This window comes from Macaca fascicularis, chromosome 7 (genome assembly GCF_037993035.2).
Source record: "Macaca fascicularis isolate 582-1 chromosome 7, T2T-MFA8v1.1".
NCBI lineage: Eukaryota > Metazoa > Chordata > Mammalia > Primates > Cercopithecidae > Macaca > Macaca fascicularis.
In genome coordinates, this window is record NC_088381.1 from 149,226,881 (window position 1) to 149,243,019 (window position 16,139).

The 16,139-nt window shown below is 41.0% G+C and overlaps 1 protein-coding gene across 8 annotated transcripts in view; it reads right to left on the minus strand.

The window, feature by feature from the left end:
• Positions 1-1,961: 1,961 nt before the first annotated feature.
• STON2 (stonin 2) overlaps positions 1,962-16,139 on the minus strand; it is a 175,635-nt gene continuing 161,457 nt past the window's right edge. For 7 of the 8 annotated variants that reach the window (XM_015454066.4, XM_015454065.4, XM_005561953.5 and 4 more), the window contains 2 exons: positions 11,857-12,059; positions 6,054-9,683 (listed from right to left, as the gene is read on the minus strand). In XM_015454066.4, coding sequence (XP_015309552.3) covers positions 9,600-9,683; positions 11,857-12,059 — 287 coding nt within the window. In that variant the 3' untranslated portion in view covers positions 6,054-9,599. Of the gene's footprint in view, positions 3,248-6,053; positions 9,684-11,856; positions 12,060-16,139 lie in introns of those variants that run through there. The other variant, XM_015454067.4, reaches the window with a different exon arrangement.

A 16,139-nucleotide genomic window follows, 5' to 3' on the forward strand; every position in this document is an offset into this window, starting at 1 on the left:
GCCGTCAGCAATTGGTGCAAACCATGATAATCAGTTTAAAATTCATTCTTATTTTTGTGCTGTAGATTTTCATCAGTGATTGCTAATCTTCAGTAAGTATCTGTTATACCCACAGCCTTGAATTATTAGTGCCTTGCAGAATGGAGAGGGAGCTACGTTTACTAAATAATATGCCTTAAATACTTAGTGCCAGTGGCTGCCCCGGAGTGTATGCGTTATGTAAATGTTAGCTAATATTATTAAATCTGGGGAAGAGTGAAATCTGCCCCAGATCAAGGAAGAGAGAGGTGATAGTTGGAGGAAATCAAGGAGGAGATGAGAGGAGTTTGGAAAGAGAAGGGACAAATAACACTGGGGACATTTAAACTCTCATCTTTACTTCCTCTGGCCCTCAACTTGCCCTACCCAAATCCTGAGGAACACTGGGGTGCATGCCTGGCTTCAGTCAGCTACTCAGATAGTTATTATCCTGGGATATTAAAGGAAAAGGGGACCCTAGAAGATCAAAGCCTTGTGACAATGGGGAACCTAGGTAATTAGTTCTCACAACTTGTTCAAGGGGACTCTGGACAGGTAAGGATAGAAGAATAGTGGGAAGGAGAATAGTCTCCAGAATATCCAGCTTAATATTATGCTCTTATTTGGCTAGTATCTCTTTTGCGTACCTGATATTATGTGATCTGGTACTGACTAGGCTAGACTCTTCTCCGTGTTCTGCTAATGACAGATATCTCTTGAAAGCAGGAGGCCACTGACCTGGTCTGAGTTCTCCCTTGTACATGATTGTATTTTACAATAAAATGTTTCCGGTTGCTTTGAACTAAATAAAACACAAAGCTTTGTTTATTTTTTGCCTTGTTTACTCCAAAAAAGCTATAAATTATTTTCCTTGCCTTTAATCTTTTCCTAAAGTCCAAAATGCTCAGCATGGTATTGACAGACTAGTTTTTCTAGAATAATGCTTTACTGCCAAGATTCAAAAATTGCTTCATTGCATTTAGTAGATTGAGTTCCACCTCAGGCTGGATACATCCCTACCATAGCTTGGCTTAACCATCAGTTTTATCTCTGGATGTTCATGAATCCTTCACCCAGGTCAATCTGATCTCCTGCTAGCCCAACATACCACTTTTACTCTTTTTTTTCCCCACCCTACATTCCCTTCTCATGGCTGAGCCAAATTTTACCCCACCTCCAGGTCTCAGCTGACGGCCATCTTTCCTGTGAAAATTTCCCAAGTGTTTTAGTCCATACTGATTTTTTCCCATGCAAGTTATGTTGACATTAGTAATCTGGATTCATCAATCAATTGAACAAGTATTTGTTAAGCACTGACGTCAGGAACATAATGCAAACTTATTATTTGATTATGTGCTCATTTATGTTTCTCACTTATATGTTTATGTATGTATCTCCAAGAAAACCTTAAGGATTGTAATCATTTTTATTTGTTTTCTCAGAATCAGGCACAAAATTGGAATGCAAATAAACCTTTTTTTTTTTTTTTTTTGAGATGGGATTTCGCTCTTGTTGCCCAGGCTGGAGTGCAGTGGCGTGATCTTGGCTCAATGCAACCTCCGCCTCCCAGGTTCAAGCGATTCTCCTGCCTCAACCACCCGAGTAGCTGGGATTACAGGCATGCACTACCACGCCCAGCTAATTTTGTATTTTTAGTAGAGATGGCGTTTCACCATGTTGGCCAGGATGGTCTCGATCTCTTGATCTCGTAATCCACCCACTTCAGCCTCCCAAAGTGCTGGGATTACAGGCATGAGCCACGGGGTCCAGCCAACCTATCTTTAATTGACTAAATTATATCTATGATAAATTTAAATAGGATAATTAAACAGGTCATTTGTTAATTTGTCAGTTTATGATCACTAACCATATAAGCTGGGTGACAGGCCTTATATTAATAAGCATTACTCTTCATATGTCTGACCTCATTAAATTTGGCATAGTGACACTTTGTTCAAAAATTTATTAATAATTCATTTTCATAGCTCAAAAAAGGACATAATCAGTAGAACAACTAAAAACAAAACCTCACCTCTACAGAGATAGCCAGTGTGTAGACTTTATTACATAGGCACATATTAAAAAAAAAAACTGGTTTTACATAAAATTAGCCACAATAGTGCAAGAGGTTACACTGAATGAGGATGGATGATGAGTGATGGAAAATGCAAGGCTTGGATCAGCTGAATCATTCACTGGATCTTGGGTTCATTCATCCTGACACATTGAAATTTATTACAGACATTACAAGAATGGAGGGTGAGGAATGGTGCTTCTCTGTCACCACCTGGCTAGACCACTGATTTTGATTAATCTCTTGAATATGGTAGTTTTCTCCAGGTTCTCTTGGCAAGTAGATATAAAAGTTAAATGAATGCTGGCTTAAGGTCAGAGGAGTTCATATCCTTCTCTTCCTTCACCCCTATACTTTAGAACTCTCACATCCAACAGTTTGCTGTTGGGACCTGACTGTACATATGCTTTCCCTGAACTGCTCTGGTAGAACACCACTGGGGTTGCTGATCCAAAGCACAAGGAGGCGCAACAGTGCTTGAGGCTTCAGTCACAGTGTTGTGCTAGATGGCATCCCCAACTAGAATTGAGGGTTTGATCTGTGGGAGAGCACAAGCAAACAGGAAGAGGATGCTGGAATTCCTTACTCTGTCCAGCTGGAATCAGTCCAACACATCTGACTACCACAAGGACAACCAGAAAAGAAACTAAAATTATACACTCAAACATACCACAAAAGAGATGCTATTTTGTAGCTTGTACATAGGTTTTTTTTTTTTTTTTTTAACTACAATTTGATGTTACTAAGAGACAATGAGGATGAGGAGGGGACTGTCCCTTTTCTCTAATCTGGTTTTGCCATAACTTACAACTAGTCCCAGGATGTTTACTGAGTGTCTTCCTTCAATTTTCACAATATTTTATACAAAATGACATATATATATATATATATATCTCATTGATTATCCTAGCATCCCCAGAACCTGGAGGGTTAGACCTACTTCTGTGTCAAGTAGCACCCAAATCCTAACATCCATTTTGGAGACCTGTCTGTGCCTCTTCATGCTCACACCATTGTTCTGATGGATGATGCCGGTGGAACTTCCAAAGACGCATTCCACCTGATCTTCACCATCCTCTTTGATCCTCTTTTTAAATCTGTGTGTGGAAGGCAACTGCAAAATAGAGGATTTGGAAGGTTGTCTGTTTCTGTTGTCTGGGGAAATTATTTAAAAAAAAAAAAAAAAAAAAAGATGTGAAAAAGAAAAAGATGGACCAGCTGAGTTTTCCAACCTTCAAAATTTAAATTTCTTGGTTCTTATAAACATAGGAATAGTCATGAAAGGTGGCACCAACGGATATTTTGTAAAATAACCCATAACTTTAGAGCTGGAAAGGACTTGAAGAAACAATTAATCCAACTTCCTCACTTTTTTGTCTCAGGTAACTGAAGCCCAATTGGGAAAACAGCAACTTACTTAACATAGTGATTGTCTCCATGGCTATGTCCTTTAAAGATTCACAGAAACCCCAATTTCCCCTTAATAAATCCATTTGGCATGCCTATGAGTGACTTTATATAAACAATCCTCAATGTCCTCGTATCTAGCCTTTCCTCCCTTTAGAGAAGCTGGCTGCTAACATAGCACCTGACCAGAGTAGACACTTGATAAATATTTGTTGACTTGAATTAATCCTGCCGTCTATCCCTTTTTACTATGCAATCTTTATTTTTTCCTAGAGCTTCTTACTTTTAACTTTAAGAGATGGCTTCTAGTTCAAGTATTTTGAGGCTTGGTACCCAATGCTGATTTGTCATCTCTCTAGATTTTACTTTTTCATATTGAAATTCTTTTTTTAGTCTGTTCTCTTAATAGCTTTTGTTACATCCAATGATCATTTGCCTTTCTCCAGGCACTACCAAACTCATTACTATGGATAGTTTCTGCCTTTACAGGCTTCCAATTGCCAAGTAGAGAGACATTTTTTTTTCAGTTCTTAAAGCAACTAGACTTTCTCCAGCAGATTTGCTAAGGCACACTAGAAGAAATGTAAAAATCTCACATTCTTGTTTTAGTTAATACATGGGAGAATATTACTAACATGTACATTTGCTCTCTACATCTGTGGTTGCCTTATACATCTCCTTCTCCTTTAATTCCTTAAACACATAAATATGAGTCATGATATCTAAAGCCAGTCTCATTTTAAAAAGATAAGAAATGGTGATTTGTGGGGAATTAGCACTTAGACGTTGGTAATGTTTAGAAATCATCTTTAGGAACTTGGTGAGAATCTTCTCATTTTATGTAAAGAATTGTCATGGTTCGAATGGGACTTGGTAGTAAAGTGTGTGGACAATGCATTTACCAAATGATATTTTTTTGTGGATTTAATTTTTTGTTAGTTTTGTTTGAAATTCCTGTTAAATTGCATTCTGGACATGACCTAAGGCTAGCTTGTCCAACCCTTGGCCCATGACGGTTTTGAATGTGGCCCATGACAAATTCATAAACTTTCTTAAAACATGCTATTTTGGCCAGGCACAGCAGCTCATGCCTGTTATCTTAGCACTCTGGAAGGCTGAGGCAGGTGGATCACCTGAGGTCAGGAGTTCAAGACCAGCTGGCCAACATGGTGAAATCCCATCTCTACTAAAAATATAAAAATTAGCCAGGCGTGGTGGTACATGCCTGTAGTCCCAGCTACTCGGGAGGTTGAGGCAGGAGAATCACTTGAATCCGGGAGGCAGAGGTTGCAGTGAGCCAATATTGTGCCACTACATTCTAGCCTGGGTGACAGAGTGAGACTCCGTCTCAAAAGAAAAAAAAAGAAAAAAAACACTAGGCATGCTTGGAAAGCTCATCAGCTGTTGTTAGTGTTAGTGTATTTTATGTGTGGCCCAACCAAGACAATTCTTCTTCCTGTGTGGCCCAGGGAAGCCAAAAGATTGGCCATCCTTGACTAAAGTCTAGATATGCTGGAATTAACATATAATCCTCGTTTTTAGAAGACTTACAGTTGTCATTCCAACTGGGAGAATTTCTATAAGTAGGCTGGATGGTAGTGCTTCCTACTTAAACCAATTTAATATTCCCAAGGCTTTTAAGAAAAAACTTCAGCTCATTCTGTTTTCCCACCACTAAACTTATGGTGGAATATATATCACCTCTGAAATCATGATTTTATCTCACAAATTTCAACCTTACTATCTCAGACCTCCATCTCACTGTGGTGACAAATGCACAGTAATGGTCAGTGGTTAATGCTGGAAGAACAAAGACCTAGTGCATGAAGACTGGTTGTGCACTCTTATCAAATGCTTTCTTTTCCTACTGACCATTGAAATGGGCAAGGCCCAGGCTCATAGATCTGTTTGACTTGCAGGAACAAAGCAATCAATCACCGTGACTATGGACAGCATCTATGCTACTATGCTTTTGGGCACAAAAATGTTTTTCAATGTGAATGAGGTACATTGTAGTTCAAATTCAGCAGCATATTAAGTGCCTAAGTGCTGACAGGTTTTATTACTCGACTCTGGAGGCAGGAATAAAAGGAAAGGAAAATTATTTAAGTCCTTCAGGAAATAAAAGCATGCTTGCTGGCTTTATTATGAGTAGCTGATGATAAGGGTTAAGTAGCCTTAGAGTCTCAGGGTCAGTATTCTTTCAGCCAACATTTATTGAATACATACTCATTTTCTTTTATTTCATGAGGATACGTTTGCCCTATCGGCAAGCATTTAAGGTGGCTGAACCCTATTACATTCCAAGCTTTGTGCTAGGTGTTGGAAACACAAAAAATTATATACATTCCTTGCTTTCATGGATCCCATTTCTCAGAAACATAAGTTTCTAGGGAAATAAACTCTTACTCCCAGCCACTGGATTTGAATAGAAATCAGTCTCATTTCAAATAAAAAATATTTTAAATCAAACAGTGTTCTCAAGGATTATGAACCCTGCCAATAATGCAAGAAGGCACAGTCCTAAGGGAAGAGCCAAATAGAAAAAAATGAAACTGTCCAGATAATATTTAATATGAATGAAACGCAAACTTTTGATAAGGAATAACTAGTACTATGTCTGCAAGAGCAGGCAAGGGGGATCTAATGGTATCCCCACAAAGTGCCTCACATTGTCTTGTCTGACATGTCAAAATGAGTACATTTCTTATCTTTTTGCTATAAAGTCAAAAAGCAGGCCCTAGACTCAAAAGAAAGCACAGCTCTTGATACCATGTGATATCGAATTTATGTTCTAAGAGTAATACTATATACTGGTAAAATGAATTCATTTTTACTATTTTCACATTATTGATAAAGATTGTGACCACAAAAGGAAAATAAAAGTCCAGGTTCAGGGTGGCAAAAGTAGAATCTGCACATCCACTGGTAATTTGCCCAACTGTTTTCTATGTAGGCTATTACATAGCCCACTTGTGTTTTCTATAGAAGTTATTTAAAACTAGTAAAACACTCCTTACATCTAAAAATATATAGTATTATAATCCCCAAGCCCCTAAATGCTACCCATAATCAGTTTCCTAAAAAACAGTAGAGGGAAAACAAATTTGATGAAATTAAGATGTTAGGTTTTTAAAAATTAATAACAATTTATGGGTCCGGTATGGTGGCTCACACCTGTAATCCCAGAGCTTTGGGAGACTGAGGCAGGCTTATCACCTGAGGTCAGGCATTTGAGAGCAGCCTGGCCAACATGGTGAAACCCTGTCTCTACTAAAAATACAAAAATTAGTGGTGCATGGTGATGGGCGCCAGCTACTCTCAGGAGGCTGAGGCAGAAGAATTGCCTGAACTCGGGAGGCAGAGGTTGCAATGAACCAAGATTGCACCATTGCACTCCAGCCTGGGCAACAAGAGCAAAACTCTGTCTTAATAATAATAATAATAATAATTTGCTTGCAGAATATAGATAACATAGAAGGATTTTTCCCAACTCTTGGTTAAAAAAAAAAAAGTCCAGGTGCATGTACACCGGAAATGAGAATTTACCATGGCGGGGGAAAATAAGTTCCAACAAGCAATCCACATGTGATGCTAGCAGATGAGGCAGAGATCTTGACGGAGTGCTAAGCCTTAGTGACTAAGGAAGGTGCTGGGATGAGCTTCATTTCCCTTGCCAACTCTCCAGTCCATTTAGATGTTCTATGAGGAATCAATCTCAAAAGCCTTTAGTACAACAGGGGAAGACATATGCTTTGAAATCCCTTGATAAAAACGTCAAAGGAACTCCACTGTATTTCAAAGAGCATGAAAAACCACTTCTGAAGAAAAAGACAAATGAAGTTAGAGAGTCTTATTACTATTGAGACTAAACCTATATTTAGAAGGAATCTTGGTAGACATATAGAGCAAATCCAATGTAAGATTGCCTTTCACAGCACGTGGGATAGGTGGTTATTTTAACCATTGGGCATTCACAGGAACAGAAAATTTTGCTAACTTGAGTCTATTCCTCTTTAGAACAACTCTTATTAGAAAATTCTTCCTTATATTGAAGCAAACATTTGTCATCTGTGAAGTTCCTCTTTGTTCTTATTTTTGCCCTTTGAAGCTACACAGAATAAGTCTAATTCCTCTTCCTTTTTATAGCTCAACAGAAATTTCGAGGCAGCTATTATATCATTCCCTCCTTGTCTGCACTCCCTTTCCAGCTATACCTTCTGTTCCTTCAGGGAAGCTATCCCTTTGTTCTTGTATCATCAGACCCTTTACAACCCTGGTCACCTGCCTGTGGACACAATCAACTTATTAATGTCTGTCTTAAAATATGATACCCATAATTGAAGTCAACCCTCCATTTAGATATGGACTAGAGGGAGGGTTAATGAAAGCATGCAAGGCTTTTATTAACACCAGCTGAACACATTAGCTTTGTGAATAGCCATGATGTATTTCTGAGTCAACACTGAACCTCCATTTCTGTAAGGAAATATTTCTCTATAAAGTACTGTGAAACCAGGTCTTCCTAACACTATTCCTTCCCATCAACACCACACACATCCATAAATACACACTCCACTCTGTACTTTGCATTTAAAAAACCCAGAATATAGGGTTTCTCATTAATGCCTATTCAATCATTCTTTTACTTTCAGTCTTAGTTCAGATATTTCATAATACTGTAACTATTTCTATATCCCAGTGTCAATACATATTTAGAATCCAATCATTGTTCATTGAATACATTAATCTTGAATCCATCAGCCAAAAACTGGAGATATTGTTCATTTCTGCATCATCTACAAATCTGACAAAGTGTGCTTTCTGTCCCCCCACTCTATTCTTCATGGGAGAAAACACCAAGATACAAATAAGAAGAGGTGAGTAGGAATGGATGAAGGAAAAGATTAAGTGTCCCAGAAACAGATGAAGAAAAGGAAGATGGAGTGAGTGTTCTGACTCTTGGAATCAGGATATAATGTTCCCAACATTAGGAAAATATGGCTTTTCCCTGTCTCTATCCTAGAGATGCCTTTTCAATCCATTACAATACTGTGATTATCAAACTCTGAATTTTGGGGGAAAGCTCATTCAAGCTTAATTTTAAAACAGCTTTAAAAATTATCTTTGCAGCTTAAATTTCCTATAAAGTCTGGGTTAAAGGGACATGCAACTGTTTATTGGTCACGAGGTATAAAAAGAACTCCCAAACACCCCTTACAAATGCCTGAGGTATTATAGATATTTGTTTCAGGAATCAGAAATGGACTGTATTTTTCAGTGTGAATTTGGGAATTCACTGAGATTAAATCTACCTCTTGAACTGAACATCATCTTACATTTAATGTCTCTTTTCTCCAGAATGAAGAAAACTAAGCTTAATTTTGGCTTCCCCTCAACAGCCATTTTGCAGAATGTGGGTCCATTCACAGAATTAAAAAGTCTCCTATTGTGCCTTTTTCCATTGTCTATTGTGACTCAGGATAGCAAATCCTGTGACTGAAACCTTAGAGAGATGGAAAAAGTGTTCCAGTCTAAACAATCTAGAGCCAGAAGGGAAATGTCTTGGAAACTCAACATTTAAAGAATGGAGACACCTCAACAAGGTCTAGTAAGACCCAAAGAGGAAATTTGTTTTGCGCCTTTTCTGAGCCTTTTCTAGACGGAGTGAAAGAGATGGATGCTTAATTAACTTCTCAAGACTGCCTTTTCCGGAAACTTACGCGAGTGACAGATGCACATCAGAAGGGAATCGTGCTGACACTGATGTGGGAGGTTCTTTTCCTGACTGTAACAGTCACAACAAACCACATACCAGTGCTGTGAGATAAGCAGAGACAAGACAAGGAGGCTTAATTATACAGTAAGCTCCAACAGTCAGGTGAACCACGTGCTTTAGGCATGACCAGAATCCAAGAGCCTCTCCACAAGCCACCATTCTCATGGTTTCCTGGTAAAATACAAGTAACTGCAAACAGGAAGATCTGGTACACTGTTCCCAACATGGAGTGGCCACAGCAGGTATTGACTGAAACTTCAGCTACTCAGGAAGACACCCTATCATGACCCTGGGATTAGGATTCCTTCCCGCAAGGCTTTGTCACTGCACTCCACACTCCTTGGGATTGTCCATTTCATCTCCTTCAAAGTCCGGCTTCAAACTCTTTTTTTGCTCAATTTCCACCTGCCAAGAATAGAATTTGGAGATAAAGATCAAAAAGAAGAGAAAAGCCTGCAAATAAATAAATAAACCAAAACTCCATAGGTGCTTTGAGATTTCTTGTAAGTTTGCTAACGTTTTGGGCTTTAGCCACATTGGAGCTACTGGCCCTGAGTATATCATGTCTCTCTCTTTGTACATGTTCTTTGATTGGTCTGTAATTCCCTTTCCCTCATGGTCCACCAGGAAAATTCTTATTCTTTGCCTTGTACATTTGGTCAAAGGTCACCCCTTCTGTGAAGCTATTTTTGACTTACTGAGTAGAATCAGGTACTTCTCCCTGTGAATATCTCCACTGTACCTTGCACACCTGTCTGGCTCTACTATACCATGGGCTCCACAAGACAGGCAGGATCTTGTTCAATATTTTATGCAGTAATGTAGGAATACAGCGGGCAATCGACAAAGATTTATCAAATGAATTAATTCCTTTGTAATTGACTGTTTGCACCCCCTCAATACTTGTTTTTTTTGTTTGTTTGTTTGTTTGTTTTTTGAGACAGGGTCTCATTCTGTTACCCAGACTAGAGTGCAGCGGTGCAATCTTGGCTCACAGCTCACCCACAACCTCCACTTCCCAGGCTCCAGTGATTCTCCTGCCTCAGCCTCTAGAGTAGCTAAGATTACAGGCACGCACCACCACACCTGGATAATTTTTGAATTTTTAGTGGAGACAGGGTTTCACCATGTTGGCCAGGCTGGTCTTGAATTCCTGACCTCAAATGATCCACCGGCCTTGGCCTCCCAAAGGTCTGGGATTACAGGTATGAGCCACAGCAGCTGGCCACCTCCAATACTTTCTCTCTTTAGAAAACCTCCAAACTGATAAATACTGGAGTGTTTACAGTTCTACCATATCTTTTGCAACATACTATTGCTGTAGTTATCAATAAATTAATAGATTAATCTTTGAAAGTAATACATCTAAACGGAAATCTTTGACAGCTCAGGCAAGGAGTTCTTCGAGTTCAGGGTTCAAGTTGCTCCTCTCAGCACCACTTTGGATATTTATGATGTTTGACCTACATACAGGGTAATGATTCAACACTCAAGAGTCAGGTTTGAGGAAAGTGCTATTTTTTTCCTCGCCACAAGATGGAGTGTTTGTTCCTTTTGGTAGTTAAATATTTTAGCCCACACAACTAAGGAAACATTTAGAGGAACAATAAATCACCATATAAATCCAAGGATATTATTATAAATAGAAAACCACTTTGCAAAATCCTTCTTTAACAAACTCCCTTTCCAATCGTTGGCATTTAATCTCCTATTGAATTTCTAACTCCCCAGGAATGTATCGCTTTCTGTTTATGTCAGAAAACTCTAAGTTTCATGATTCCTTCCACAGCCCTGATCCTGTTACTATTATAAACGTTTGCTTGGCTTTTGAGTTTTGTCCTGTTACAGCCCAGTACCCCGGTCATACGTGTCCTAACTTCGTTCAGGTCCACTTCATCAACTCTAACTGAAACATATGCTTTGGGATAGTGCTTTCTCTCCTCTACTTCCAAGCTCACTACTCGGTAACATCAATTATATCGCAAATGAATAATAACTTTACCCCATTATCCTTTTTCTTTTTTTGAGACACAGTCTGGCTCTGTCACTCGGGTTGGAGTACAGTGGTGCAATCATGGCTCACTGCAGCCTCAACCTCTCTGACTCAAGTGATCCTCCCGCCTCAGCCTCCTGAGTAGCTGGACTACACGCACATGCCACCATGCCCGGCTAATTTTTTTACTTTTTACTTTTACATGTTGGCCAGGCTGGTCTTGAACTCCTGAACTCAAGTAATCGGCCCACCTCCACTTCCCAAAGTGCTGGGATTACAGGTGTGAGCCACTGTGCCCGGCCCCCATTATTCTTTTTGTTGTCATTGCTCATAATGACAGAAAGACATTATATTCTCTTTGATGAGCCTCTTTATTTTTTTCCAACCTTTCTCTCATCCACTAGCCAGATGATGCATTTAAATCAGAGCAGATGCATCCACAGCTATGTAGGGGGAACTTCCTCTAAGGCAGTAAGAGGTTACGAGGCGAGCACACAGGAAGCATGGCTAAAGGAGTAAGAGAGGGAGGGTAGTGGGGTGAACAAATGGACTTGGAAGCATTAGCCAGATGCTTCCCAAGGCTACCTGGTAGCTGTAGTGTGCAGAATAATTGACCCACTTCCTGACATCAGTCTTGTCTTCCACGGAGATAGATCTCACGCTGGCCTTGGAGGCAGAAGTTGTGGGCATGCTGAACTCGACATTCACACGATTGGCAAATCTGGAAGGCACTTCCCGGTCAGAGCCGAGTTCAAGGTGGCAAAAGAAACAGTGTGGGTGACCGGAAGCTATGAAAGAAAGACAATCGAGAGATCAGATTATTTGGGGAGAAAGTGGAAGGAGCAGCCGAAGGAGCAGCCAAAGGAGCCACTTCAGTAATAAAGGAGGCCTGTGGGCTCAGCACCTGGCAGGCTTTCAGCGGGTCCAGTGTTGAGCAATAGGATCCGCCCGGCTCAGCAGAATTCACGCTCTGTGTGCCTCAGCCCCTTGATATAACTCCATCGGATTCTAGCAGCCTGGTATCCCAACAATAAAACCCAAGGCCTGAGAAACAGGGGCCATCCTGCCTGCTCGGGTGAGAGTGAGATGTGAACACAGCCCAAACACTAAGAAATAAGGGGTAAGGATGTAAAGAATGGAATAGAAGGGATCAGCACTTGGCACCTAATAAAGTATCAATGACAGCTTCCTGGAGCAAATCATTGCTTTCCTTTGACGAATGAACTGATTTTCTTAATAGCATTTCATAGTTTCAAAATGCTTTTGGCACGCTTTTGTGCGTGAATGACATATGTAAATGACAGACTTTATAAATAGCACACAGATATTAGCGAGGCATATGGAACACTGGGCAAAACACCAACCAGCAGAACACCTGGGTTGGACTTCCAGCTCCCCTACCAAGCAGCAGAGCTCCTGCCCTCAAGTCCTTTATAGTCTCCAGGCCTCAATTCCTCCTCTGTAAAGTGGGGAGATTAGGGTACGAGGAAACAGTACAACATGGTGGACTGGACAATGCCAGGCACAGTCCCTTGCTGCTCCTTAATTCTATACATCTATGGGTAATTCCACTATACTCGTGATGGCAAACTTCGGGTTTGATTTTCACTCGAGAATTGTTATTGAGATTTTTGAGGAAAAAGAGTCAGAGCTTAGTTCTATGACCATAACCACTGAAAACACCACTGTCATTCATCTGCTGTATAGGAAGCATTGAAGCATCCTATGACTCGTTCGATGTTAAATCTTTTTTTTTGGAGACGGAGTCTCACTCTGTCACCCAGGCTGGAGTGCAGTGGCGCGATCTTGGCTCACCTGCAACCTCCGCCTCCTGGGTTCACGCCATTCTCCTGCTTCAGCCTCCCGAGTAGCTGGGACTACAGGCACCTGCCACCATGCCCAGCTAATTTTTTGTATTTTTAGTAGAGACGGGGTTTCACCATGTTAGCCATGATGGTCTTGATCTCCTGACCTTGTGATCCTCCCTCCTGGGCCTCCCAAAGTGCTGGGATTACAGGCATGAACCACCGCGCCTGGCCTCAATGTTAAATCCTTTACACAGATTCTCTCTTTGAGTCTTCATTAGGATCCTTTGAGGTCAGAATGTTACCTTCGTTTTATAGTTGAGGAAGGTAAGGCTTAGGGAGGTAAAATGAGCTACCCACAGTCACAGCTAGAAAGTGGCAAAGCTAAAAACTGAAACTAGCAGGAGGCCGAGGTGGGCGGATCACAAGGTCAGGAGATTGAGACCATCCTGGCCAACAAGGTGAAACCCCGTCTCTACTAAAAATACAAAAAATTAGGCGGGCGTGGTGGCAGGTGCCTGTAGTCCCAGCTACTCAGGAGGCTGAGGCAGGAGAATGGCATGAACCCAGGAGGCAGAGCTTGCAGTGAGCCGAGATTGCGCCACTGCACTCCAGCCTGGGGGACAGAGCGAAACTCTGCCTCAAAAAAAAAAAAAAAAAACTGAACCTAGCAGTCTGACCCCAGAGTGTTCTTAACCACTTTGTCTGAGTCATAACCTCATGGTCCCCAAAACACAAGACCAAGTTTGCAGGGTGACAGGGGTAGAGGGGGATTGAGCTGTAAGAACCCCCATATTGCAACTAGCTATAGATAAACAACATGAAATGGCCTTGCCTTAATTATGTAACTGAAACAGCCCCTTAGTTATCCCAGTTTCCACAAACAAACAATTCCTATGTTCTTTATTGGTCTGGCCAGGACTTTTCAATCTCAGAGAGTGAGGACATACACACCCGCTCTCCAAGGAAAACATTAGATAGTGAAGTTATTTGTTTTGCTCTGTTTCACAGACATAACATATTTCAGTGGTTATTTCTAAAGAGTAAAGCTTTGGAAAATTGAAAAATGTGCACTAATTTTAGGAAAAGAATTTAAGTAAGATACATATAACAGTAAAAATTAAATTACTTGAAAATGAATCCATTCAATGTTTTTAAATTGTGTGCCACAGATGTAATGATACAGCTATCATTTATGAGACATTTTATTACAGGCCAGATACTGCGCTAAGCCCTTAAAAGCATTATCTCATTTCATTCTGAATGAACTAGATATTAATAACCCTATTTTATAGATGAGAAAAATTAGGTTTCTCTGAGAGGGTTAAGTAAATTGCCCGAGGTCACACAGCCATTAAGTGGTAGAGCTGGAAATAAGATTCAGAGATGACTCTGCCTTCAAACTATGTCCTAAATTCTTCTCAATATATTGCTGTGAAATTAGATCACAACCAAGTATACAGAAGCATCTCTTAATTTAATAGCAACTTGGACAACTCTTTTAATCTAATTACACTTATTTTGCACATTGTTGGAATATGGAGAAATCTTTCCTTTCTACCCAACTGATTCCCTCCTTTTACTCCACCAAAGTGTATTCACAGCAAATTCTGAAAGCAGCATTCTTTCCTAGAATCCTAGCATCAGCTCTCAGATGGGTGAGGGTGGTGGACAGTTAAGGAAGTTCAATTTTGAAAGCTATTGTGGTTTAATTCATAGTAATGCATTAAATAAGTCCACACATGCTGTCATTGTCCTTGATGAGGTTGAGAAAATTCAACAAAAAATTCAGATGTTTAAAATTTCCCATACAAGGATGATCATATTGGGACTGTTTTCCCTCTACCAGGTCTAATGAGAACGGGGGGTTCCTGCAAAGAAAGCCACGTATGCAGGACAGAATGTTTCATTTCCTGGCGATGATCTGTGGAAGCAGCACGACTTATGTTGGTGCCTTCTAAGATGAAGAAAAACTCCTAGCACTTTGGGAGGCTGAGGCGGGCAGATCACGAGGTCAGGAGGTCGAGACCATCCTGGCTAAGATGGTGAAACCCCATCTCTACTAAAAATACAAAAAAATTAGCCACGCGTGGTGGCGGGCGCCTGTAGTCCCAGCTACAAGGGAGGCTGAGGCAGGAGAATGGAGTGAACCCGGGAGGCGGAGCTTGCAGTGAGCCAAGATCGTGCCGCTGCACTCCAGCCTGGGCGACAGAGACTCCATCTCAAACAAAAAAACAAAGAAAGAAAAACTCTTGGGATGAGGGTGGGCGGGGTCCTTGGAGAGCTCAGAGAGGGGAGCTGCCCACCTATGTGGCTGGGCTGGGCCGGGCTGGGCTCCACCAGTGGGAGTCACGTTGGAATTCAAAGGTGGCTGCTTGGTCTCTTGGTGGCTGGGAATGGGACAAGCCTGCTGTGGCTATAGGCTAGGGATGCCAGCAACACAAGGGTAATGACCTGCTGGCCTCTGTTGCCTGGGCTCTGACTGCCCTGCCCACTGGGGCCTGGGAATGCAGGGCCACGGCAGGCAGGAACGTGTGAGGAGAGGTAGGCTTCCAGCCAGCCGGGCCTTTGACTTCAGCTGAGCCCCAGCTTCCTTAAAGAAGGTTAAGGATTATAAAAAATAACCTGTACAAAGCATCTTCCCAGGGCTGTCTGAATACCTAGACAGACGAGCCCAGGAAAGGGCTATTACTAAAAGATAACCATCAGTTCTCTGGGTTCCCGGATGAACACTGCCAAGGAGGGCAGGAGCTGGGCACACTGAATACCAGCAGTGGGTGACAACTTCCATTCTGCCTGGAATTCAGATCCTATACACCGCAAGTTTCCAAAAAGGGTGCTGTCCATTTCCCGAACGGTATGGAAAACATCCCACTGACCAGAGAAGTAGAAGCAGCCTCTTTTTGGGGTTTCACTATTGAAAATATTGTTATATAACCATGACAGCGAAAGCAGTAATGGGGCAAGGCTGTGAGGATTTAAGTAAGAAACATCAACAGATATCCTTATGCTGTGCTATATTTCAAAAATCTTCCACAAACGAGGTTCCACAATCTGGAAACA